A 26,535-nucleotide genomic window follows, 5' to 3' on the forward strand; every position below is an offset into this window, starting at 1 on the left:
CGCCGGGCAGAGACGAGGGGCAGGGCGGGAGTTTGGCAGGTCATGTGTCAAAGGAGTTCACGTGACTCCTTGCCCCCCCAACTGAAGGTAGTGGGCGGGGAGGGGGGAGCGCTTGGTAGCTCTCATTTCCCGGAAGGAAAGACTAAAGAAGGGAAGAGCGACGGCGCAGTTGAATTTGTTGGTCGGGTGCTGGTGACGGGCACTCTTTTCTCTGTGTCCCCCTACAGAGCAAGGCGCCATGCAGAGCGTCATCAACACGGTGAAGGGGAAGGCGCTGGAGGTGGCTGAATACCTCACACCTGTGCTAAAGGTGAGGTCCCGCCTACCGACCACAAAATGGGGAGGGGAGGAGCTATAGGGAGGCACATTTCTTACCTGGTAGCCCTCCTTGCCTTGGACTACTGACCCCATAATCCCTGGGCCGATTGCGGGTGCTGTAGTTCGATAGACTTCGAGGACAGTAGTTTTGGAAGGGTATAGGAGTTGCAAGGGGAAAGAGGAGCAGTCGGTACACTGTTCCCAAACTTTTTGTTCTCTATTGTATCATCCCCTTGCAGGCTGGAAAAGAGTGGGAGATATAATGCGTATATCTGAAGAATGCTAGGTTTTGGAGGATATTTCTTCGGTCAGTGGCGAGCGCTCTCAAATTTGTTAACTTCTTAGCAGTGAATCTCTGATCTCCAGATGTTGTTGAATGACAGTTTTCAAAATTTCAGGCAATTTGGCTAATAAGAAAAAATTCTGGGAATGGTAATTTAGCCACCTTGGGAATACTATGAGTTCCCCAACTAGACTTGGAGCTCAAGGAGCTGGGATTCTGTGGCCCAAGAGAACTTGTTCCTTCTCTTTGAGTGTTTCTCCCACACGCAAGTAGAAGGGAATGAAGTGGGAGAGCATTTTGATCAACTAGCTTTTTTAATGGTGGCAAGATTCTTGCTACAGTTCCAAACTGAACTAGTGTCTAAAGATCAGTGATAAGGCAGTAATTATGACTAGGAAAAGGTGAAATATGGCTGTAAAAGTGAGCCTGACAGGCATGTGTTTGCAAAATTAGGCTGAAATGAAAATAAAAGTCGTACTTTCTGCTGAAAAATAAAGGATGTGGAAACTCTCTAGTTCAGAATCTTCTGGAGGCATTGCTGGCATCACAGGGTTTTGTCACAAGATAGAATAGTAGAGAAAGATGCATATTTCTGGAGTGAGCATATGGCATGAATGTGTGAGCAAATGCAATATTATCTACTTGCTCTTGTGTCAAGCTCCTTATTTAAAACATTTATGCTCTTTCATCTTATGCTTGTTAAATATGGAACCATAATTACAGGTGAATAAGAAATATAATTAAGGGGATTAGTTTGAGTGTATTAATTCACAGACCTTTAAATAAAAAAAAATGATTCTGTACAGTGGACAGATAAGTAGAGAGAAAAAGAAAGGCTTATTAACAAAGCAAAGTACAATATTTCAATATTTTAACAATAAGCATACAGGGGAAAAAAAACAAAGCAAAGTGGAACTCAACCATGGAAACATTTCCAGCCAAAATCAACTGTGTGATATCTGTGTCTCAGGAGAAACCATTAATGACGTCTCTTGCTATTAGTGTGAAAGGAGTTGAGGCAGGCTGTCCTTATTTTGGTGGCTACACTCACACAGTGCAGCAGTTTCTTGCTTGATATCAGGATGACCTCGATATTACTGATATTTTGGAAATAGTTAAAAGTGGAATTGTTTCAGGGGGAAGGGCTATAATGACTGAGATGACATAATTGCATAGTGGACAGAGTTGTATTGTTTTTTTCTTTTAGGATTGATCTTAAGTTTTTACTGTGGATGTTTTATTTTACTATTGTATGTTGTTGTTAACTGCTGTTATTCTTTTGCTTGTCTCAGGGACAAATTGAATACATTAAAAAATTAAAACCAAAAATTTGCCTTTTAACTTTCTCACAAACTTTAATAGTTGTTGTTTTCTTCCCTACAAATTTTGCACCTCTCAATAGAATTCCCAAGGTACTTCATTTTCATTGGTTGCTCTAAAACATGATTGGTGATTTGGTGCCCTCCAGATGCTATTGAACTAAAACTCATGTGATCCACAGATTCTTCCTCTTTACTCTATCAAATGAATCTCTAGAATCTTCTACTTTTATAATAGCGGAAAACACAGCAATCTTTTATGATGCTAAATAGTTCTTTCGGGTAATAGAAAGTTAAAAAAATACATTCCAATAGGGCTGTTTAAAAATCAATATTTTATAAATGTTATTGATCTTTTATTCTTATTTATCTATGTGCCCTGTCATTAAAATCAAATAGCACTTTCTTGGCATGCCACATTTTCAGGGACTCCTGAGGTAGCAGCCCAAGAGAGCAGATACTTTTGCCTTGAAAGTTTAACTATGGTAATCCTGACACTTTATGAAGTGCTTAATCTCCTTCTGAACCAAGATCTCAAAAAATAGGGCCAGTTAGCACAAAGGGTAGCAAAGCTTGGAAAGTGTTTTATTTTTCATCTAAAAGTAAAGTTTCCTTTCATTTTGAAAAAAAATTGTTATATCTAATTTTCATTAATATAAATGTTGGTATATGAGCAATAAAAGCAGTGATTGCTGACATTTGTCTGGGTTCTTAGAGAAAGTAGCTAATCAATTTCTACAGGACAAGTATGCTTTGATAACTTCTATGTATTCTACTGTAGACAAAAGCAGTTGGAAAGACTTTCAACATAAAGGCTGTTACGAAGTTAAACCAAAGGAATATTTGGTCAGATAGTACAGGTTAAAAGCATTATCATTTTCTTTTCATTATCTTAAGTCCTTTGATTTTAAATGTTTACAGACATCTTTTTTTCTTTAGGAATCAAAGTTTAAAGAAACCGGAGTTATCACTCCCGAGGAGGTATGTGTATAATGATTTACTTATTTTTTTTTAAGTAAATCCTGAAAACAGTAAAACATGAAATTCCTGTTGCAGGTTTTGCTAGTTCCTGCTAAAGCCATCTAGAATTATGGCAAGTTGCTAAGATTTAAGGTTTACAGCTAATGTTGTAGATGTAGGCCTGTTGCTGGAATAAAATCCCATTGAACATACATGGAATTGCTTATGTATAAATATGCAGAGGATTGGACTGTAAGAATTTTTTTATAGTTGTTTTAAAATGTTTTGCATAGTTTAGTAAGAAGCAATGGTAACATCTTGTGGTTTATCTGGGCTTAGAATCTAACCAGAGTTTTGGATGGGATACTTCCAAGAAGTTTTAAGACTATAGGCTAAACAAGAACGTTAGAAAACCATCTTGGAAAAAGGCAGCAGTAAATTACTTCTGTATTGCTATCATTAAAATTATATGGACATCTTAATGAAATCACCAACTGTTGAGCTTGACCTGAAGGAGATTTTACTTTTATATACTTCCTTGGGGACTACAGTGGTGAAAAGCTTAAGGTTGTTTCTTAACATAATGCTACCAGCTATTTGGAATTACCAGGCATGAAAGGAAAGAAACTAAAACCTTTGTTGGTTTCACCTTTTTTGGAAGTTTTACAGTATCAGAGTCAAATATACTTAAGTACTTGTGAGCACTTATCTCAAGATGTGCTTAAGTAGACATATTAAACATTAATTAGTGTGCAGCTTTTTATACTGAAATAAATGTATGGGTTCAGGATATGACTATCACACTTGGGAAGGAAGGTGAAATGAAATTATTCTTCTTTCCCCCTGCAGTTAACGAAGGAAAAAATTGTTTGTTAAGGAGCCCTTTTTTCTCTAAATGCTGAGGGAGGGGATTTGAGGACAAATAATTAAATCTGATGTGGCAAATCAGTCCTGCTCACAGCCCTATATATGTGCTTGAAACCAGAAGGGGAAATAATTTTCCCAGATCTTTTAAGTTTAATATATTTCAGTTACTTTATTAATGTGGAGCTTTAAAAAATCTGTGATGTAATCAATTTGGGAAGAAAAGTATGTGTATACAAACTGGGTAGATAATTTTATGATTATTTATTAGCACAAACCAGACAAACTGTTTTCATTTGTTCATCTTCAGGAATTGCTGTAGGAGCTATTATTTGTGAACTGAACAAATGAATGAAGTGGGTATGATTTGACATTTAGTCTGCATAGGTACAATTCATAATTATGCCATAATGTTGGTAAAGCTAATATGTATATATCAGATATATCAACATTTGCTGTTTTGTTTTGGCAGTTCATAGCAGCTGGAGACCATTTAGTTCACCACTGTCCTACTTGGCAATGGTAGGTAAAATTCTGCAGAATCCTCTTCTTAAAGAGCATTTAGGTATGTTCACTGTATGCAGATGCATGTATTTCCTACAATAATTTGTGAACAAATAGGGAGAATCATCTGAATTCTAATATCTTACCTTCTTTGATGGAACCAGATTTGCCTTTCAGTTCCTTACGTCTGCAGTCACCATGTTTTTTTAGATATAAATTATTTAGGATTAGAAGAGTGATAAGACAAAAAGGCCAGACTCCAGAATGCTCTTTGGCTCCAAATTCATAATGTTTTAGTTTCCTTCATACTCCAGATTTATATTCTGACAATATTGGTGTGAAAAGGAAAATCAGATTGAGTTTTACATCTATTAAACCACAATTGTCTGAGGCTCTGGGCTTATAGTTCACTTTTGTCTCCTAAGGCAAATAACAAATCACTTTTTAAAACTGTTTGCATGGTGTTTATTTCAACTTCAGCAGAAACACAGTGGTACTATACAAGAAATAGCATGCTATTGTCTTCATATTATCACTGTTTCTGTTTGCATTTTAAGGGCTACTGGAGAAGAATTAAAAGTCAAGGCTTACCTGCCAACAGACAAACAATTTTTGGTTACTAAAAATGGTAAGTCTGGGTTTGTGCTTTTATATCCAGGTTTCTCCTCAAATATTTGTTAGTTTAGTATGATTATGCTATTTTGAACATCTTTAGGCAATACCTTGCTTATGGTTTATGTGATTGGACTAGAAGGAAATGTAGGTATGCCACTGTTTTCAAGGCAGAACATTCAACTAAATGGCTTTTTTTTGATTCCCCACAACTCCTTCTGAAATTAATTGTAATAGAAGACTGAGATAAATGGAGAAATGCATATTTTCTATAAAGCTGTGAAAGTATTACACAATACACATACTTTTCCTAAATAGTCTACATTTCTATAAAAGTGTCTTTCCAGCACAATCTTGGCTTTCAGAAGTTACTAATTTTGCAGCCATATTCCATTTGCAAATTGTGCTCCTTTTGGATTAGGCAGTCCCATTAGATTTGTGTCTTCGCTAGATTCTGATTATTCCTAGATTTTTTTTTTAAATAGGCCTCAAATGCATGGTGTATCATTTTGTTTTAGTTTTCTAATTCACATCCTTATTCAGTTCATCTTACAGCATTTGATTCAGCATGAAGTGATTGTGCTGGGAGATTTCAACAATCTAGACATCTGTCAGAAGACTTGCCAAACACAAGATGTCAGATAAATTACTGTGTTGGTGATAATTTTCTCTTTCAGAAAGCCGGGGTACATGCTAGGGGATTTCCTATCTTGGACTTGATACTTACTAATAAGTAGAAGTAAAGAAAAGATATTAAAGTGGCAGAAACTTTGGCTGGAGGTTACCACACATTGTTTATCTTTATTTATTAAATTTATACATGCTGCAACCAAACAAATCTTAGTGATCTCCAAGGTATATAACATAATAATAGTTAAAACATCTGTGGTTAAAAAAAATAACATAAATGACAAAAAAAATGAAAATAGATAAAGTGGTGCAGTGTAAGAATATGCTTTCTGAAATAATTGGTTTTCAATTTCCTGAAAGCCAGCAGAAAGTGGATGAGTCTGATCTGCAAGGGGAGGCCATTCTAAAGCAAGGGCACCAATACAGAAAAACAGGACTGCCTAGCCTTGGCTCCCCTCAGCTCCCAGAAGTTTGGAACCACTAGGAACCTTTCCCTCTAATTTCTAACAGGTTAGGCCAATTCAAATTAGAGCAGGCAGACCTGTAGATACCCAGGTACCAAACCATGTGGAGCTTTATAGGCCAACCTCATACATGAAATGTTGGGCATCATTAACATATTGATGATACTGCAACCCTAACTGATGAGTGACCTAATCCAGTAGCTTCATATAGATGTTATCAAGCAAGAGAGGACCAATCCCTGTGGCACTCCAGATATCAGGGACCTTTGGGATGAGCTTTCCCACCCCACCACCATTGACTGAAACCACCTAAGGAAGGAGCAGAATCACTGCAAAACAGTGCCTCCAATCCTCAACCTCCCTCACCCCTGCCCAGGCAATCCAGGAAGATACCATAGTTAATGGAATCAAAAGCCATCAAGAGGTCATAAAGGAAAAGTCCTAAGACAGGTCTTCAAGGAGAGTGACCAGTGCCATCACTGTCCATAGCTGTTTATAGGTGAACCTGGCCACATCTGAAAAAGATCCATATAATCCATTTCTTCTAGGGTGCTGTGAAGTTGGTCTGCCACCACTGTCTCAACAACAGCCTAACAAGGGAAGGTTGGAAACCAGATTACAGTTGTCTAAGAACCCCATATTCAGGGACAGCCTCTTCAGGGGGTCCACCACAGCCTCCTTCAAGGCTCCTGGGAACTGCCTGTCACATAAAGAGGTATTAACAGTCTCCTGGAACCAGGTGGTCACCTCTCCATCCTCTCCTTGCAACAGTCAGGATAGGCAGGAGTTTGAAAGGCAGGTGGTAGAAAACAACTTAGCACCATATCCACTTCCTCAGAGAACACAGACTAAAAGGTCTCAGGTAATAATGCAAGTCAGTGTCTTAGTCACTACTAAGGACTTTGCCAATGAACAGTCAAGACTTTGGCAAAACTGAGTGACTTTATCAGCAAAGTGCTATGCAAATAACCACAGCAGCCAGATGAGAGATCTTCATGTCACCCCTTTTCCAATAGAGAGTTGATCACCTTAAGTGACACAGTAAGGGAAGAAAAGTAAACACACTTTACTTCTTGTCTTGCCATGGTGTAGACCTGAATATGGGAACATATCTGTGCTTAATCAGATTCGCTTCTAGTCTTTCTCTAGCAGAAGCATCACTTCTGGTGCTTCCTTTCCCAGAGGGTCTCAAAAGACCAAGATCTCAACTAGAATCTCAACTAGAATCAGCTGCCAGAAAGAGGCCGTTCAAGGACAGTGCTGTCTAGCATCTGGCATGTTTCCTGCTGCCAAGTGTATACCAGACAGTATGCAGAACTACCTGCCAGAGACCTGGGAAACTTCCCAAGTATTCATTGGAAATAAATTGGATTCATTAGACATCTTGGGTGGACCAACCAGGTGGGTTGCATTAACGTACACAGGTTACAGGTGGTTCTGAATAGTAACCAGATCAGGGCATGATTTGACCATGGCAGTGAGATGATAGAAACCCTCTCCATCTCCAGATCATCAAGCAGCTGCTCAGACACAATCCAAAGTGTGAATGCCAATGTGGGTTGGGCCCAAAATTATCTGAGACAAGCCCATTGTCATTATGGAGGACATCAACTCCCCGGTCTTATTGGAGCTAGCTTTCAGGGTAGGCAGACTGAAATCACCAAGAAACAGAGATTCTCTACCACCAACCCAGAAACCAATTCCAACAGCTCAGGGAGGGATCCTGCTGGGCAGCATTGTTAGAGTTTTTGATTTTAACAAGAAGCTTGGTTAAAAAAAAAAAAGTCCCAGTATAAACCATAAGTTTCAGAAAGGCAGATTTTAAAATAAATAGTAAGGAAGATGCATGGGAAGAAAACCTTAAAGGGAAACATGTTCTAACTGGCTGGCACTTCTTGAAAGGAAATTAAGAATAGCATAATCTCATACAATACCAGTGGGAGTCTTCTAAAGGAGCCAATGTAGTTGAACCAGGCAACTTGTAAAGTTGATGACACTAAAGAATACTTACTGGAAATGAAAGGAAAGGCTAATGACCAAGAAGTCTATATAGCTTCAGCTCAGAAATGTAGAAATGTGGTTAGGAAGACAAAGGTGGAAAATGAGCTAAGACTAGCAAGAGAGGCAAAATCAATCAAAAAAGGTTTCTTCAAATATGTCAGCAGCAAGAGGAAAACAAATGATGGTGGGCTCATTGCCTACTCCAAGTGGAGAAATTTTAACAGATATCAAGAGAAAGCAGAGGAGCTCAACTCCTCTTTTGCCTCTATCTGTGTATTCAAAGGAAATAGTGATTTGAGCACCATAGATTGGGAATGGTCACAAGAGGAAGGTAGCAAGACAGTAAGGATGTGATAAAGGAACTTCCAGCTAAATTGAATGCCTTCAAGTCCTAATGACATACTGAAGTAACTGGCTGAAGAGTTATTAGGGCTTCTGTCAACAATCTTGAGGAATCCTGGAGAACTGGGGAAATGCCAGAGGACTGGAGAAGAGCTATTGTGTATCTCTTCAGGAAAGCGAAAAGAAAAGGAACCCAGTAATTATCAACCAGTGAGCCCTAGCATCAGCACCTGGAAAGATGTACATAATACAATAGGTCATTTGTAAATATTTGAAAGTCAATACCCTGAGTCTGGCATGGTTTGTCAAAAATATATAATGTGACATAAATCTTGTCTTCTTCTTTGACAAGGTAACTACTATAGAGGACAAGGGGAATCTTATGTATATTAACTACTTTGATTTCAGGAAAGCTTTTGACAAGATTACACATGACACTTTTGTTAACAGGCTATTAAAAATGTTTGTTGGGTAGCACTATGGTAAGGTAGCTCCAATACTGATTGGCTAATTGCAGTCAGAGTCATCATCAAAGATTTTCCTTCAAGGTGGAGAGCAGTAACTATTGGGGTCTGGCAGAGATCTGTCTTAGAGCCAGTATTTTACACTGTTTTTATTACATGGATAATGGGATTGATGGGCTGCTTATAAAATTTGCAGATGACACAAAATGTGGAGGTCTGGCTAACACCCAGGATGATAGAATAAGATTGCAGTCTAATTTGAACAGGTTGCAAGACTGGGCTGAGAGGAGAAGATGATGTTCATAAGGGAGGAATTTAAGGTATTACTTTAGGAAGGAAAATATAGGGCATGTATACAAGATGGAGGATTCATGATTTGGAGAAGAACTTGTGGGTGGTCATTGACAACAAACTGAACTTGACCCAGCAATGTGAGACAGTTAGGTGAACTAGGCTGTATCAAAGATGTGTGAAGTCCTTATTTCCCCTCTATTCTGCCCTGTTGAGACCATACTGGAATTCTGTGTATAATTCTGATCAAAACATTTCCAGAAGGATATTGACAAGTTGAGAGACAGTTTGATGTAGTGGGTTAAAGCATTAGGCTAAAAACTGGGAGATCATGAGTTCTAGTTCTACCTTTGTCACAAAGCCAGCACTCATCCCTCCACTTCCTTCAGTTCCGCTGCCACCCTGAACAGCATCTCCTGTACAACCACCACCTTTGCCCAGGGAGCCACCACTGCCTCTCCAGCCCATCCTGCTGTGCTCTTCATGGTCTGCAGGCTATTGCTCCTCGCACTGGTGGCAGACACATGGCTCCTCCACCCACACCACCACCCTGCCTTCTCTGCCAGCTCTGTCCCACTATCTCCTCCCCAGCCAGGCACAGCAAGCTCCCTGCCACAGACAAGGCTCTGCTGCCCTGCTGCGCTTGCTGCATGCGTCCTGAGGCTATGCCCTCTCCCAGTGCCTGGCCAGCAGTGGGAGGAAGAAGATGGTGAAGGTCAGCTGGGGATGGCAGCAGCAGGGGGCAGCAGGAGTAGGTGGCAGAGTGCAGGGCGGCCAAAAGGGTAGAGATGTGGGGGAGATAGGTGAGTGGGGGGAGTTGAAGCAGAGGCAGTTCATGCAGAGCAAGGGAAGCATGAGGTCCTCAACTAATGACTGGGCTCTGGATTGCTGGGACTGCCATTGCTAAATGGCGCAGTTACATGAAGTTTTACTTAGCAACAGAAATCCCAGTCCCAATTAGGGTCATAACCCAGGGACAACTTGTATCAACTTCCGTGATATACAGTATATTTGTCAACAATAGATACTGTTGTACTTAGAGTACAATTCTAAAATGTTTTAGAATTTTCTTTCCTATTATTGTATGAATGAACACAGGATACTTTTTATATAGTGCCATGCTACAAGCGATGTAAACAGATGGAGTATTCGGATGAGCTGGAAGCTATTATAGAAGAGGATGATGGAGATGGAGGATGGGTGGACACATTTCACAATGCGGGTAATTTAGATTTTTTCTTATTCATTTCTCTTATAAGTTGTGACCCCCCGCCCCCTTCTCATGTACTTTAAAGTGCTCCAAAGTGTACAGGTGTCCAAGTATGGAAACCATTTTCATTTTAGCATTCTTCATTGAATCCTTAAATATTTTAACCATTGAAAGTTCAGAGTCAAAGTTGTCATCAGTATGGTTGGTTTGTAAAGTGGCAAGTGTTTATGGAATTATAAATTATCATTAGGTTATCCATAGTTCTGACTCTATTAATATTTCAAACAGGTATTACAGGAGTGACAGAAGCCATTAAGGAAATCACAGTGGAAAATAAGGTATTAACTGATTTACTTAACTGGTTAACTGAAGTTTTCACATAGCATACTTATTGGAATAACCCTCTCCTTTAAAAGAAAGGCATTTTTAATGCAAACAGTATTTAAATAAATTACTGAATTTGTGATTCTTGCAGATGACAAGTTATAAAATAAGAATCTTATATTCTTTGATAGTAGAGTGAATTGATGGATTGTAGTTTATTTCAGAGTTGTACTTATTACATACAGGGTTGTATTCATTGATAGCATAGCTTGAGTTCACTATATGGACATTCTGGCCTGGGAGTCTGTTAAGCGCTGAAAGCGTACTTTGTTTTGTTTTTTTTCTCATGCCCTTTAAGGACAATACAAAGTTAACAGAACGCTTAGTTTCCTGTGAAGATGATGATGATGAAGAAGGAGAGGCAGCTGATATGGAAGGTACAGTTGATATGATATCTGAAGGCAGACGTATTGGATCATATTAAGTAAATGAAACCAAACATTTCTTTTTGCTATTGTTACATTCTTTCAATATTGTATAATGGGGAATGTTTTAATCAATTTCGCTCATTACTTCGTTTTTGAGAAATATGTCTTCTTTTTAAATATCCATGCCAGAAAATTTGAGAAGAGAGAACTTAAACTAACTAGTATTAAACAAGTTACTGACATACTCATCAGTGGGACAAATTAGGTGAGGAGAAGCCAGAACAGTCATCCTAGACAAGAGAAAGGTGTTAGGCAAATAAGGCTATTCCATTAAATGATTACCTTGCATATATACCATACTATTAATGCAAGTTTGTCTCTGTAATGTGGAGCAATGCATTTGTCTGTATTTTTTTTAAATGGAAGTAATCAAAGAGACATAGCATGAATAGTCACTTACCATTTTGTTTTGAAACTCTTATGAGAAGCAGTGTAACAGCCCTCAGTTCCCTGCCTTTCTCACCTGTGGCCTTAGGCACTGTCTGTTGAGATTGTGTTTTTTTCCCTCTGGCTCTTTCCTGGCTTCTTCCTACTTTCTGACCAAGAATGTCTATGAAAATTGTGTACCAATGCAGCAGCTGGTGTGGAAGCAGGTTGCAATCAGTTCTTGATAAGCATTGTATCTCTCATATATGAGATGCAAATATTTTTTTAAATCCAAGAGATTTGTTTTTAAACATTACTCCCTGCCCTGGGACAGGTTAACAAAAATACTTACATGATATTTTTTTGTTGTCCTTTCAGAATATGAGGAGAGTGGACTGTTGGAGACAGATGATGTAAGTGTGTGGTGTTTTAATAATGCTTCTTTTGAATTTTCTAGTTCAACAGAGTAGTTCTTAGAGTGACATTAAGGTTAAACAGAAATCATGTAATCTGATATTTCAGCAACACCATTTAATAGCAGTAGACACTAAACTTGAATAACTGTTTTTTAAAATCTTGAACAGGCAACATTAGATACAAGAAAAATAGTGGAAGCTGCCAAGACTAAAGCTGATGTTGGAGGTGGAGAAGAAGCTATTCTACAAACTAGGACTTACGATCTTTATATCACATATGACAAATACTACCAAACACCCAGGCTTTGGTTATTTGGCTATGATGAGGTAATTTTTCCCCCTTATTTGGAACTTTAGGTGCCCAGTAGTAAAACAAATTTGCAGTTGGTTATAATAATAACCCTTGGATAAAAGACCAAAAACAAACAAACAAAGTCCACAGCATGGGAAATCCTGCAGGCCTTTGGGAAAAATGTAAACAGGCAGAATATATTCTTCAGGGAAGCTTCTTTTTGAAGTGTTGAACTCAGCTAGATAACAAGAAAATAGTAGTATCTTCTACAGTGGACGAAGCACAGACTTGAATATCTTGTCCCTGGTGGGATCTGAGAAATCCATATTTCAGCTAAGAGGCAGTTAGCCTGTTATATCACAAGCTTTTCTGCTTGCTGTGTTACATTTTAGGCAGGCTTTTATATTGGTTCTGCAAATAGCATGCAACGTTTAGAAAATCAGGATCATTGATTATTGAAAATGTCTTAAAGTTTGCAGCTTGAAAAGATCCTGAATCACTAAGTAGCTTTCAAACGACTAATGACCCCTATTTACAGAGATTTACATATTGTATTCTTTTTGTTACCTTGAACTTGGAATGTTCCATTCCCCCTCTGAACTATGCCTTTTGTGGGACAACCTGGCAGTTTCCAAAATGAAATCCTTCAAACCAGGGGGTAGATGAAGGTGGTCCATGGGTTGTCCAGCTCCAGACGGTTTGTTTCATTCTGTAACGCTTCCAGTTTGGAGCATTTAGTTCTGGAAATTGCTAAATCAAACCTGGAATGGCATGGTCCAGAGGGGATATGGAACATTCCAGAATTCTCTGGAAGAAGCTGTTCCTGAATCAGTGACATTTGCACATCCCTAATTTTTATTTAAAAAGCAATCTAACTTGCTTTTTAAAAAAAAAAAAAATCTGTGCTTAAAAAAGTATGCAAAATATTTCAGACTATCTTGAGTGAGAAACATTGCAAAGCTCCTGTTTCATGTTCAGAGACAGACTATCCCAAGCTTTTGGAAGTACTTTCAACTTGAAGCAGCTCTGTTCTGAATGCAAAACATAGTTTCCAGTTGAAAACACTCCCACAATCTTAAAAAAAAGAACCATGTCATGAACTTTCATGTTTGATATGGTTTGATTTGAAACATTTTGCACATCTTTAAAAGTAACCAAAATTCTGCATCAAGAAAATCTGAATTTTGCAACAGTCATAAATAATGTAAATTTTATACAATTCTGTGGAATCATAGAGAGGGGCAAAGTGGTACGAGTGAATTAAATAGGTTCCACAAATTCTGTGTTCTTCATTCTCTCCTTTCTGTGCTGAGCTTGAAATTTTTAACAGACAGTATTTCTAATCTTATAAACAGTTATTCAGTTTTACTAGTTTTATGTTGTATTTAAAGAGGAATCTGAGCTATGTCTCTCATAATTTTTCTTTTTAGCAACGACAGCCTTTAAATGTAGACAGTATGTATGAAGATATTAGTCAAGATCATGTCAAAAAGACTGTGACAATTGAAAATCACCCCCATCTTCCTCCACCTCCAATGTGTTCAGTTCATCCATGCAGGTATTTTTTTTAATCCATGTTTTTTAAAAAGTATATCATATACAAAGATACTAATTTACTACACTGGTATCTTTTTTCTGTTTGATTACTTTTTAGCAACAAAAGTGGTTCTCAACTTTGCATTTTTCTTTCTGTGAAAATATTTTCGTTCATTGTTTATTCAAACTGCTCTAAATATTTACTTAAAGCGTTTTAAAAAATGTTGAATTTTGAACTTTTTTGATTAAATAAAGTACTGGTGAGGTTGGATCTTTCAGAAGCTTGCCAAGCTACGTTTCCTTTTTTTCCAAATCCTCCAGAAGGTGGTAGACAAGTCTCTTGGAAGATTTTTTTTTATTATTCCAAACTGTGTACTGCTTACCAATGATTTCAGTTGTGTGTCCTGACTACACATGTGATTGGGCTGAAGACAAAGTCCTAACGGTCTTGTTGAACTCTCTTGGCTCTTTCAAACTGTACAATATCATTTGCATAATGTCTCAGTTAATGTTGCATAAGTTGGAAAGAGAACAGTGCAAAAGCTCTTCAAGAGTCTGAATTTCTCATACATTTTAAAAATGGTAATTAAAAGCACACTATCCTTTGTTTCTCTTTGAGAGCCATTTGAATTTAGCTCTGAAGTTGGAGTCCCAGTGCAGTAAAAGGGAAAACATTTTGTCCACATTTAGACATTGGGGGTTACATTATCTTGGCTAGGCACGTGTACATAATGAAAATGTGTTTTGTTTCAACCCGAAAAACCACACTGTTTTTGTGGGCTGCAGCAGAACTGAAATCTAGAACAGAATTGGTTGTCCTGGGTTTCAGCCGTAACAAAATCTGGGTCTTATGGGTGAGTAGGGCAAGGCTTATGTGTCTCACCCTTCTCTCCTTTCCTCCTCCATACAGACGGTCCCAGCATTCTGCCCCCCCCCCCCCAAATCTTCCAGATGACTCCCTTCCCTATCTCTTCTTAAGCTGCTGGTATATACTGCTGATGTTCTTAGCTTTTTCCTGCTCCCTCCCCCAAACATTTCTGTATATATTTCAGTTAGTGCCAAGACAAAAAACACAGATATTTTAGTCCAAGCATGGGCTGCTCAAAACCAGCTGGTCTGTGTGTAGAACAGTTCATGCAGGAAATTTTTACACATCCCTGTGGAACTTTATGCAAACAGCATGTTTGGAACCTGAAATCCTCCAGATTTTATATGACAGTTAACCATGCTAACTAGCTGTAGGTTCCCTACCCTGATATGTAGGATCAGTGCATAGAGATTTTAAATCTGGAAAGAGGGAAGAAATGAAAATGGCTTCTCCTATCTGTGTAAAAATACAATCTAAGAATTGTAACATTGGTCCAGTTTTGGTATTTATATTTTAAAAAATAAGAAGGAATAAAAGAGGAAGACAGTTCTCTTGCTTTTTCATTTTAGAAACAAACCAAAAGCACAGTGCAATTCATTAAAAATAAAAAAAAAATAGAAAAAGTAGAAGGATATTATTGCTCTCCTGTTATAATTTGGAATTTGTCTCAGGGCCTTTGCCATTTAGAACAGATTGTTAGATAAATATGCTTTGCTCTGATCTGATCTGATCTGATCTGATCTGGCATGGCTTTTTTTTTTTTTTTTACAGTCTATGAGATCTGTACTAGATTTTTTTTTTTAAGGATCGGCCCTATAGACAGCTATTAGAACAGCCCAAGACAAATTTCTTGGAAATAGAAAGGCCATACTAATGTCAGTTTTCCTATACCAGAACTGTTGGTTTCTTTAGCTTTCAAAGACCAAGCCTGTAGTAGCAATTGACATTTTGTGCTATTATTTGTTAGTTGTCTGTTATATCTAATTCAGATTTCTCCAACCTTGTGCCTGCTAAATATCTTAGATCAGTGCTTCCCAAACCTGGGTAAATTACCCAAAATTGGGTAAAAGTAGTTTTTCTCTACACACAAACCCATTCACAACAGGGACATTTAAACTGATTTAAAGATTGCCATGTATACTAAAATATACAGTGGTACCTCGGTTCACGAACGCTTCTGTTCACGAACAATTCAGTTCACAAACAGCTCCGTTCGCAAAATTTTGCCTCCGTTCACGAACGCCAGATCGGGTTACGAACAGGATCCGCGGCCATTTTCCCTCCCATGACACGTGGTCGTGGCTTCCTGTAGGGAGGGGGACTCTCCCTCCAAGCAATAACCGCCTCCCCACCCACCTTCCTGTCCTCCACGCCAGAAGTCGCGTCGAGCAAGGTTAGCTTTCTCTCTCTCCGTACTGTACTTTGTGTCATATTTTTGCAGTTTAAAAAAAACAACAACATATGGTTCAGAACGGATTAACCGTAATTACATTGAACCTTATGGGGAAATTTGATTCGGGACGCGATCAAAAATTGGTTGGCGACCAAATTCGGAGGGGTCAGAACGGATTAACCGTATTTACATTGAACCTTATGGGAAAATTTGATTCAGTTCACGACCAATTCGGTTCGCGACCAGAGTCGCGGAACGAATTAAGTTCGTGAACGAGGTACCACTGTATTTGAAAATCTCCCAAAGTATTCGTATTAAGATGAAAATTGATGAAATTACCAATGGTAATTTGTTGAAATGACATAAAGATCAATCAATGATATTGTTTTTATAATACAGGTCATCCTTGAGTTACAACCATTCATTCAGTGACCGTTCAAAGTTATGATGGTGCTGAAGGAAAGGACTTAGGACCGGTCCTCAAAATTCCAGCTGTTGCAGTACCCCTGTGGTCATGTGAAGAAAATTCAGGTGCTTGGCAACCAGCTCACACTTACGACTGGTTGCAGCATCCCACAGTCACGTGATCATCATTTGAATCCTTCCCTGCCAGCTTCCCACAAGCAAAGTCAATGGGGAAGCTGACAGGAGAGGTCATGAGTCACAAGTCCCCCATCCACCCTGCCTTTCTTCGCTCACACGCACTGCGCCCTCCTTCCCCCTTCGCTTGCTCGCACACATCACATCTCTTTCCCCCTTTCGCTTGTATGCATGCACCCACCAGCGCCCTCTTTCCCCCCTGAGTTTTGAGTAATGAAAAAGTTTGGGAAGCACTGTCTTAGAGTATAAATTCCTAGCCAGTATAGCCATGACCATATTAGCTCTTAATTGTGGGAGTTCAACACATCTGGAGGGCATCAGGTTGGGAGACTGGTCTACTTCATTATTAAGAATTATTATTAAGAATATCTACTCTTATTTTCTTACTAAAATACTGTAGACGTGTTGCACTGAATATAGCAAAAAAGGGGATCGGGGAAATTAACAGTAAAACCAGAGAAAATATATTAGAAGTTTGCTCAATATTGCCTTCAATTATATTTTGTGCAAGTCCTTTGCTCCTTCTGCTACAGAATATTAGTCTAAAAACTGTGGCAATCATTTCCGTAGCGGGCTTCCTGTTAATTCTTCTTGGATCATCAGTGGAGTGGTGTAATCTGCAGGGTTTGAAATCAAAGCTTGTGTTTTGAAATTCCAACAGTTTGTATCCTTGCTGTACAATTTCTTTAGATTTTTCCATTAATTCAGGAAAATCCTGGGTTCACTGAAGTGCAAAGAGAGAGTTGTGTAAGTTTTCAGCCAGGTGTTTTGCTGTTATCATTAACATTATTGATTGCAGCATGTCAGTCTGCTTATACTAGTTGCGTTGTCTCTATTTAGCCGGCCTCCTGCTTTTCCTGTTTCAAGAAATGTATGACAAGGTTTTCTGAGAAACAGCTTGAGGAAGCAATTAAAAAAAAGACAACTGCTTTGTTCAGACTTACAGTCTGAAAAATATACTACAGAAAGAAAAAAGGCAGGGAGGGGAGGAAGTTCATACACCAAATCTTGAAGTTAAAAACTAGTTCTTAAATAATAACTCCTCTCTCCAATATTGTTTATGGAGAGGTGGAACCTGAAGGGTTAAATACAGCTGGTGAAATGGTTTGATCTCCTATTCACCACCTTCTATGGCAATCTGATGAAGGTTTGCTGCTGTTGGCAGTGGAAGGAGAAACTTGATGGAATTGGCATAACTGAAATAATGCTTTTAAAAAATTACTGAATGGAACAGTCTTTTCATTTTCTCCCCTATAGCTACCATCATTGAATGGACTTTCTACCTTGGTATTCTCTGGGAATTCTTCCACATAGTAAAGTGTTAGGATGTTTCTGTTTGGGATGAGTTTCTCTTTCAGATAATAATACTGTAGAATGTGATAACACAGTGACCTTGCTCACTCAGTACTGTGTTATTCCCACACTAGCACACTAAGTTTCACTTAGCAACCACTTCACTTTATAAACAAGTTGCTGGTCTCAATTATGGTTGCTAAACAAGAACTGTCTGTATTTTATAATGATCCTGCCTTTAATGATGGTGGAACAGGAGTTTAGAGAACACAAGTTGAGATGTGAGTTGCTATTATCAATGAAATAACTAGAACTGACTTTTTCAATTCTACTGCTAGATAAAAACTAGTTAATATTTATCTTATTCTTGTCCTTTATTATCTCTAAGCAATAATTTTAATATTGAAATAAAGCCCTAAGCTGATATTGGTGTTCAAAAGATATTAATGATTTGTCTTCAGGCATGCAGAAGTGATGAAGAAAATAATTGAAACGGTGGCAGAAGGTGGCGGAGAACTTGGTGTTCATATGTATCCTTTTTACAATCAAACTTTTCTTCCATCAAAGAGAGTAATTTGAAGGACTCAGTAACAATGTCATTTATTTTTCCTGATCTCAGCCAGATAAAGCACAAGGCATGAATTTCCAACGCTTCCAATTATCCACTGCTATCTTCTCCAGCAACTACCTTTTTCAAGTTTTAGGTGAATTGTTTCATTCAAATACTGTAGTTAAACATAACTGAAAGTAGAGGTAACATTAGAAAAAGAGGATTTGGTTTTGACGTACTTTTAGCTATATGATAGGAACATTAATGTATGCTTTTTTAAAGGCAGCATTAGCAAAAACAATGGTAGGTGTGGAATAATAGGCTCAAAAGAACATTTGTGATGGTCAGCAAATTCCAGCTGTCTTCAGTGATAGTAATGACTAATAAAAACTAATTGTTAAGTAGACTTATCTGCAGACTAAGAGGTGTGCATACTGCATTAGCCATTAAACCATTATATCAGACTGGATTCTACGAAAGATCTAGATAAGGAGAGATAAACTGGTGTTTGATTTTGGAAGAAGGAAAGTGTCTTTATAGCATTACTCTCTTGCATTTCAAAGGAGAGAATGTGAAACTATAGTACTATATTAAATTTGTTTTCCTTAATTAAATTTCAGGTACCTTCTGATTTTTTTGAAATTTGTACAAGCAGTCATTCCAACAATAGAATATGATTACACAAGACACTTTACAATGTAATTACTGGAAATAAAGTTTATGGTAATTATGGATTCTAATTTTTAAAAAGAATAACCCAATGTGACTGACTTGTTGATCCACCATTGTGTACAATTTCTGAAATGTATCACTTCTCTCAAGTTTATGCATCAAAATAAAATTCCTCTGTCAGCCTTACTTTTTAATAAATATCTTTATGTGTAAAAACAATAAATCACTTTTTTCATTCCTGTGCTCTGGCTAGAGTTGTGCTTTTCTTTTACATAATGCAAAGAATAATAAAAATAGCTATATCAGTTATGATATGATATGATATAATATAATCTTTTATATATTTTATATATATATATATATTCATTATATATAATATAGTAACTATATCATATTAAAGCTGATAATTTAGTTTATTTAATATAAGTTTATAATTGAGCAGTTTTAATATATGCACTTTTCATATAATTTATACAGTGTTTTATTTTTTAATATTTTAATTTATTTTTTATTCTAGTTTATGCAGTAAAACTAGAAACATTTTTAAATTATTAACTTAACATCAATAAATTTTTTTGTTGCAAAAATGGGGAAGGTAGAAATTAAACTGGATCATCTGGTAGATCTCTATGATTTTAGGATCAGGAGTCAAAAAAATGCCAATTCTTTTAACATAAGTAGCAGCAAATTACTCTTTTCCCCATTCATTTTCCCCAGTGTTATGCTGGTGACTGGGAAATGGGTTAACTAAGAATGGATTATGTAGAGGGACTATGAGTTGTGTTCAGTTTTAGTCCTCACATCAAAAAGTGCTGGTTTCAGAGTTGCATCTAACTCCTTGTAGCTGATCTTTATGTTCTAGTATATTTAGAAGCAAAAACAGGTTTGGAAATCAGGCAACTACATTTTATCCCAATGAGATGTATAATTTCAAAACATTGGATTAATTTCGTAAACAAAAGTACAATAAACTCTGAATTTTGTGCAAGTACAGCCAGACAATTAACTTCATGTAACATTAACTTACATTTCTTATTAGCCTGAATGGACGAAACAGTGGAAGTCTAAATACATAGGATGCCAGGATCGTACTAGATCAGGGGTCCTCAAACTTTTTAAACAGGGCCAGTTCACGGTCCCTCAGAATGCTGGGGGGCTGGACTATAGTTTGAAAAAAACATGAGGGTCCCTCCTGCGGAGTATGAGGAGAGGAGGAGAGCCGCCGGACCCGGCATACCTGTCATGTAGAATAGTCCAGCTCTGCAATCTCCCTCCTTGTGCATCGCCTGCAGCTCCCGCACAGCCCCAACACTTCCGCTTCTGACAGACAGCGGCGGCGGCCAATCAGGTGGGGGGGCCGGATAAATGACCCTGGCAGGCCGTATCTGGCCTGCGGGCCGTAGTTTGAGAACCCCTGTACTAGATGATTGAAAGTTTCTAAAGAACAGTACAAATTTAGAAATCAGTCTTTGCACTATAAAAACATTAACCTCTATTTCAACAGGACCAACAGGCTTAAATTGACTGGGTTCCAATGCCCTGGAGGCCCCCCCCCGGAAACATCTATAAATAGAAGACAACCTGTGTTGTAATGATCTTGGAGGTTGTATAACTGTATCAAACAGTGAAATATCATGTAGACAAGGACAAGTGATTTTTCTACCCAGGATTGTAAAATTAGTGAGGATAAGGTGTATTTAAATAGCTTAGGGATTTGGTACATTCTCATTAATTTTAACAAAGATAATTGGCATCTTGATACTTCTGTAATTAAAAAAAAGATTTAAAAAAAAAAATGGAATGAAATGCTGAAACGTGTAACTGATCCCATTATTCTTGAATACATACAATATTCAGGAGATATCTAAGTTGCAATAGATAAAGAGACTTCTACAATAATAAAACACTACATAGTAAATAAGAGAGTGAGTTACAAATAGGTCCCCATCTCTCTTTGGCTAACATGGCTCCAGCTTAAATCCTTGAGTAGGGAGGATATAAAAAACTTGGGATCTTGTTGTTTAACTACTTTTGAAAAATTAATCATTAAACAATCTTCCCAATCTAAAGGAACAATCTCAAAAATTTATAAATTATTAGAATTGGAGGTGAGTGACACCTCCCTCCACCCCTTGCCCTGTAGGTTTAAAAGAAGCTTGGGATACAGATTTAGGAAAACAAATGGAAGAGATGGTAGCACACACTTTGAAAATCAGGTGGTTTCCTATCAGCTTCCATAGAAGAGATGCAGTGAAGATGGTACATTGCTGGCATTTAATTCTAGCACAAACAGCTCATAATTCATCAAAATGGAGAGGTTATAATCAGAAGGGGATTTTCCATGTGTGGTGGACTTGTGAAAAAGTTGCACCTTAGTGGAAGACAATATTCAAATAAGTTGGAATAATAACTAAAAAAAAATAGAATGTGTTCCAGAGTTTGGATTATTACACATTTTTAAGGAGACAACTCAAAAAGCAAAGGAGGTTATTGTATTCTTATACCTGGTTGCTAAATGGACATTTTTAGATAACCTTTCATTGAACAATTGGCATGCTATGGTATGATCAATTGCTCTTATGGAAAAGGTTATTGATAAAATAAGGATACTGATGGATGAGGGATGAATCACAATTTTATTGGTTCTGGAAATATAAATTCAGCAATATATGTAAACCATGACCGAATATTGCAATATATTCTGGACTGTTATCTTGTGTTCTTGTTTCTTTCTTGCCTTATAGACTGTTAAAAACAGATAAAAATAAAAATGATACAGACGTTAGTATTGTGTGCACAATAATGCAATGATCCAAGCCAGTTGCGTGTGTGAATCCTCTAGATAATAATCTGTTCCAGTTATCAATATGGTGCCCTCAAGAAATGTTGAACTACAACCGTCATCATCCTAGATATTAATGCCACAGTGACAGAGGGAGAGAAGTATCTAGACAGTATCAAATGGAAGAGAGGCTAGTCTTTTCTAATATGTTGGCGTTCAATATTTGTATTTTAGTGATGTGAAAGATTATGGAAAGTGTGGGAGAATGAGATTTGTCCTCCAATGAAAACAACAAGAACCACTATGATTTCCATGATTTCTTCTTTGTTCAGTAATTACGTTATTATAAAAATACAAATTAACATGTCTTCTGTTTTCAAGAACTTCTGTACCAAAACCTTGCCAATTACAGCTTTTTTAGATCCAGTCTTTTGATAATATCTGTGTATGGAAATTATAGAAGTGATAGATTTTTGTGCAGATTATTTGAATCAACTTATTATGTTGGCATTCTCCTTTATATTCTTCCCAAAGATCCTGATTATTTGCTACTGGTAAACATTAACTTTTCTGTTTGTTAAAATGGGGGTGGAGGAGAGAAAATAAAAGTTAAAATGTTCTTAGCATAGAACGTGATGTGCCCAAGGACACAATCTGAACTGATTTCCGAACACCATTAGAAAGCCTCCCATAGTTTTCCTTTTCTATAAGAAAGTTCGTTATTCTGTGGAATAAAGTTGATGATTATCTTTACATTGATAGACATACACATAGCTAGCCAAAGTTAGAGATGCCATAATCTTCAACTCTGGTAATAACTGAATAGTTAAAATATTGAATTACCTTGTAGTTATAAATAAGTCACGGATCAATTGTTCATTTACTAATATTTATAAGGTTGCTATCTCACATACATTTTGATTACATCAACAAAGAACATGAAATCCATATTTTTATTTAAAGTTAACATTCCTTAGAGATAAGTCTTCAAATTACTGAGCTCACAAATTAGCATGAAGATGTCTCACAGTTTTATCTCTGAAGTTTAGCAGCTCTGAGTTAGAAGTATCTGGAAGTCTATGGAAATGTCTGTGTGCCCCAGCATGACCCACTAGTTAATGAGAACACATCTGGACATCACCAAGTTGAAGAATGCCAGTGTATTATGGTATAAGCTCCTTCTTCAGGTCTTGCAAACTGTAAGGGTTTGTTTTAAATTTAAGCTTTTTCATGTTTTTGCTGAAGAACAACTTTTTTAATAAAAATCTCATTTCAAGAAGTGTATATGTGTCTTCATAAAATTAAGGGGTAATCCAGTTCAACTCTTATTTAGCAAATTAAGGTATACAATGGCAGTTTTATTTCATCTAATTACACACTACAAATAAGTAATTTAAGATCCATTGTGATATTTTGCATGGATGGCCAACCAACATCCTTGAAGTTAATTCCAAGCAATAGAGCACAATTATTTCAGAGAGAGAGAGAGAGAGTTAACCTATAGGAAGAGATACTGTACTCTGAATGAAAACAAGTTTAGAAAGTAGTAATAACCTATAAGTAATATTATTTCTTTAATGCAACATATAACTGGAAAGTCTTAATGAGTATATTATAGAGCCCAATATGTAGAGAGCAATGACTGGGCTTATGATAAGCTATAATGTTTAAATCCAACTATAGTATATAAGCTGTGATTTATAGCTTAATGCAATCTCAGTCAACTGTGACTTAGCAAACCGTTGGTAAAACAAACTGGTGTAATGTGCTCGTACATCCAAGTCAGCAGTGTCTTCAGCAAACTATGATGATACCAAATGACAATATGTGCAGTGATGTTATCAGGCAAATGTTACCATGATGCACTTGAGTCCCATTTCTGACACAAGTACATTAATCATGGTGCTTTTGTGATGATATCACGTTTCATCATTCCCCCCCCAGTTACCCATAATTCAAGTGTGTAAGGCAATGGTTAAAACGGGTGGATGACAACCTAATTTCATTCATCCATTACATTCCTTCCCCCACTAATTACAATAGTCTTCCATAAACAGTGAGTTCAGATCTGCAGTAAGAGCAAGTGGTCTCTTCCCCAATACCTGGTTTGGAAGAGAAGAAGGGGAAGAGAGACAAAGAGAAAGAGGAAAAATAGGAGACTTAGAGAAAACATAAACATGAAGCATCAGAGAGAGAAAAGAGGCAGTCCTGCCCTCCTGCTGGCTTTAGCCTGTCCATCATAAAGCATTTAGCATCTGATTATACTGGCAAGAATGTGGCTGAAAAAAGCAGATAGATGATTGGATGGATGGATGGATGGATGGATGGATGTGGATGGATGGATGGATGGATAGATGGATAGGTGGATAGATACTGTACATAAGAGTCAGATTGAAGGTGTACCCTGGTTTGAATATGTTCTCAGTTGGATCCTGGTGAATGTGACCAGTCATCCTCAATTTAATATGCCACCAGATTATTTGGGGGGGATCTAAAGCTATGTATCTGTGGCTTGGTCCACACATTATGCAAACTGTGATAATGATTTGTTTGTGTTTTGCTTCATGTGTTCTGTGAACCCAGTCAACTGTAGCTTATTCAATAAATTTTGTTTCAGCAATCCATGGCTTAGCATGATGTGCAGACTCAGTCACTATGTGCTATGGTGATAAGTGTTTGGATTGGACAGAGTGATCAGAATGCTTTGCAAATAGGAGGAAGAAGCATCATGTACGCCACCCTGAGTTGTACAAAATAAAGGCAGGATATTAATAAGGAGGAGGAGGATAAAAATATAAGTGGTGTACTAAAATATATTGTAGACTTTAGACTTCTGGTGCCCTCACCTCCTATCTCCAAATTAGCAGAAATAGCCAAAACGTTCCTTCATGGTGTACCTCACGTTCCTGAGTAGTGTGCTGTCTTGCCCATTTAAGTTCTCAGGTATTCATCCTTGCGAGCTTTAGCCCTTGCCTTTGCCCCTGTCCCTAATCTCTTCCTATCCACATGGGAACAGTCCAAGCCGGTCACCTGCTTTGCCATAACATTGTTTAGCCTGCTCAGCAGAGAAGGAGTTGAGAGACCAAACAAATTCAGAAGTTGCTTATCTCCATTGTGGGAGGAGGAAAAGAACACAGCGTCACTGAGGCCACTGTCTCTTGCAACACCAGCCAAAGAATATACTTCTGTGGGGAAGTGGCAAGTTGCTGCAGGGAGAGCTGACTTTTATGTGTCTTTCAGCACATGAACATCAATGGGAACATACAGTTTGAGCCCTGTCCCCAGATGTCTTCTACTGATGCTCCTAGGCTGGTCAGGACTGAAGCATTACCAGGTGAATGCAGCTCAGCTCAGAGAGTACCGTATAGCTGCTCAGCTGGCAAACTGGGATTACAGCCCCCAACCTGAGGGGCTATCCAGGTAACAACAAATCGGGGCAGGATAGGGGGATACAATGGGGAATATATTCAGGAAAAGATTCATTTAGTGAGTGATGTAGTGGCTTTCTGCTGCAGGGCTTAGTGAACCCAACCTGTGTGATTGGAAAGCCACATTTAGTCTGCTGTGGGGCTTATTCAGTAATCCATAGTTAAGGAAATAAGGTATGTTGTGAACGCAGCCAGTAAATAAAGGAGAGGTAATGGAATGGGTGGCTTTGGGTTAATTTCAAGAGGAAGTATGCTATGACTTTTACATTGCTTTGACTAAGAGGCGTTACTTAGCATTTTCCTTTATAATTCATATTTTCCAGTTAGGAACAATGGTTATAATATATTAAGCAGAGTGTTCAAGCTTGCAGTCCCATCCTCACTTTCAACTGGAATTATTAAAATGTAGCTAGGTCTGGCTATTCCTTGTTCTTATGGTGACATTTTGGTTCTTTCTATGATTTCCAATGTATGTTTTTATTGCCTCTATGCATCACTTTGTACATGTAGAATTCAACAGCTGTAGAAGGGAAGCATTTTAAATGAACAACTGATAGGCACAGCTCAGGATAAGCTTTACCATTTGATTTAGGAGATACGTTTTGGTTTGCTTTATCCGTCTGACTATAACCATTGCCAAATATTTTCACTTACTTAACAGCCTCTCTACTCTTTGCCCTTTAATCTCTGCGTACTTTGCAGTAACTATTTATCCAATACTCCATCACTTATCATCTAGTCTACTTTAGTCTCCTCACTGGCATTCTATCCTCTCAGCTTTGTTAATGTGGTGTTGCATGTTAAATTTCAGTGTTCTAGTCCTCATGTTAAAGTTCTCCGTATTTTTTCATCCCAGTTATTTTCACAGGCAGCTCCATTCCATTTATACTCGGCATCTATTCTCTCCTCTCATATCCATCTTCTTCTCTTCTCCTGTATTGCTATATGCCTTATAGACTGATCCAAAAATTCTTGCATACCCTGATACAGTTCCCAGGTGTGATAGAGTCTTTCTACAATATTTCTGGTCTCAAACAGTTGTAATCAATGAGTTTGCAATCAATCAGAGAGTTGAATAATGGTATGCCTTTTGACTTCTATATGTAGCTGATTGAGATAGGACATTCCATCAGCTAGTTCCATTAAAGTATGAAGTGTTGCCAAAATACAAAACCAGTGTTTTGAGGCAATGTGGAAGTGGATGGGATGCTGTAGGTTAGTTTCAAGGTACTGTTCAAGGTCCTGATATTGATAATTTAATTCTT

At 37.7% G+C, this 26,535-nt stretch overlaps 2 protein-coding genes across 2 annotated transcripts in view; both read left to right on the top strand.

The window, feature by feature from the left end:
• Positions 1-61: 61 nt before the first annotated feature.
• ATG3 (autophagy related 3) lies at positions 62-19,303 on the top strand. Its single transcript, XM_007429133.4, has 12 exons — positions 62-310; positions 2,860-2,901; positions 4,217-4,266; positions 4,806-4,876; positions 10,167-10,274; positions 10,551-10,600; positions 10,945-11,023; positions 11,819-11,853; positions 12,025-12,183; positions 13,579-13,706; positions 18,300-18,368; positions 19,009-19,303. Exons 1-12 carry the CDS (start codon positions 239-241, stop codon positions 19,088-19,090), a joined length of 945 nt encoding a protein of 314 aa, XP_007429195.1. The 5' UTR covers positions 62-238; the 3' UTR covers positions 19,091-19,303.
• Positions 19,304-24,995: 5,692 nt separating this feature from the next.
• The window catches only part of F5 (coagulation factor V), a 47,880-nt gene continuing 46,340 nt past the window's right edge, over positions 24,996-26,535 (top strand). Inside the window, exon 1 of the mRNA XM_025167236.2 lies at positions 24,996-25,262. Coding sequence (XP_025023004.2) covers positions 25,096-25,262 — 167 coding nt within the window. The 5' untranslated portion in view covers positions 24,996-25,095. The remainder of the gene's footprint in view (positions 25,263-26,535) is intronic.

The sequence above is a fragment of the Python bivittatus genome, unplaced genomic scaffold (assembly GCF_059951505.1).
Source record: "Python bivittatus isolate LINGU-HERP-01145 unplaced genomic scaffold, Pbiv_v1 ctg000340_np1212, whole genome shotgun sequence".
Lineage (NCBI taxonomy): Eukaryota > Metazoa > Chordata > Lepidosauria > Squamata > Pythonidae > Python > Python bivittatus.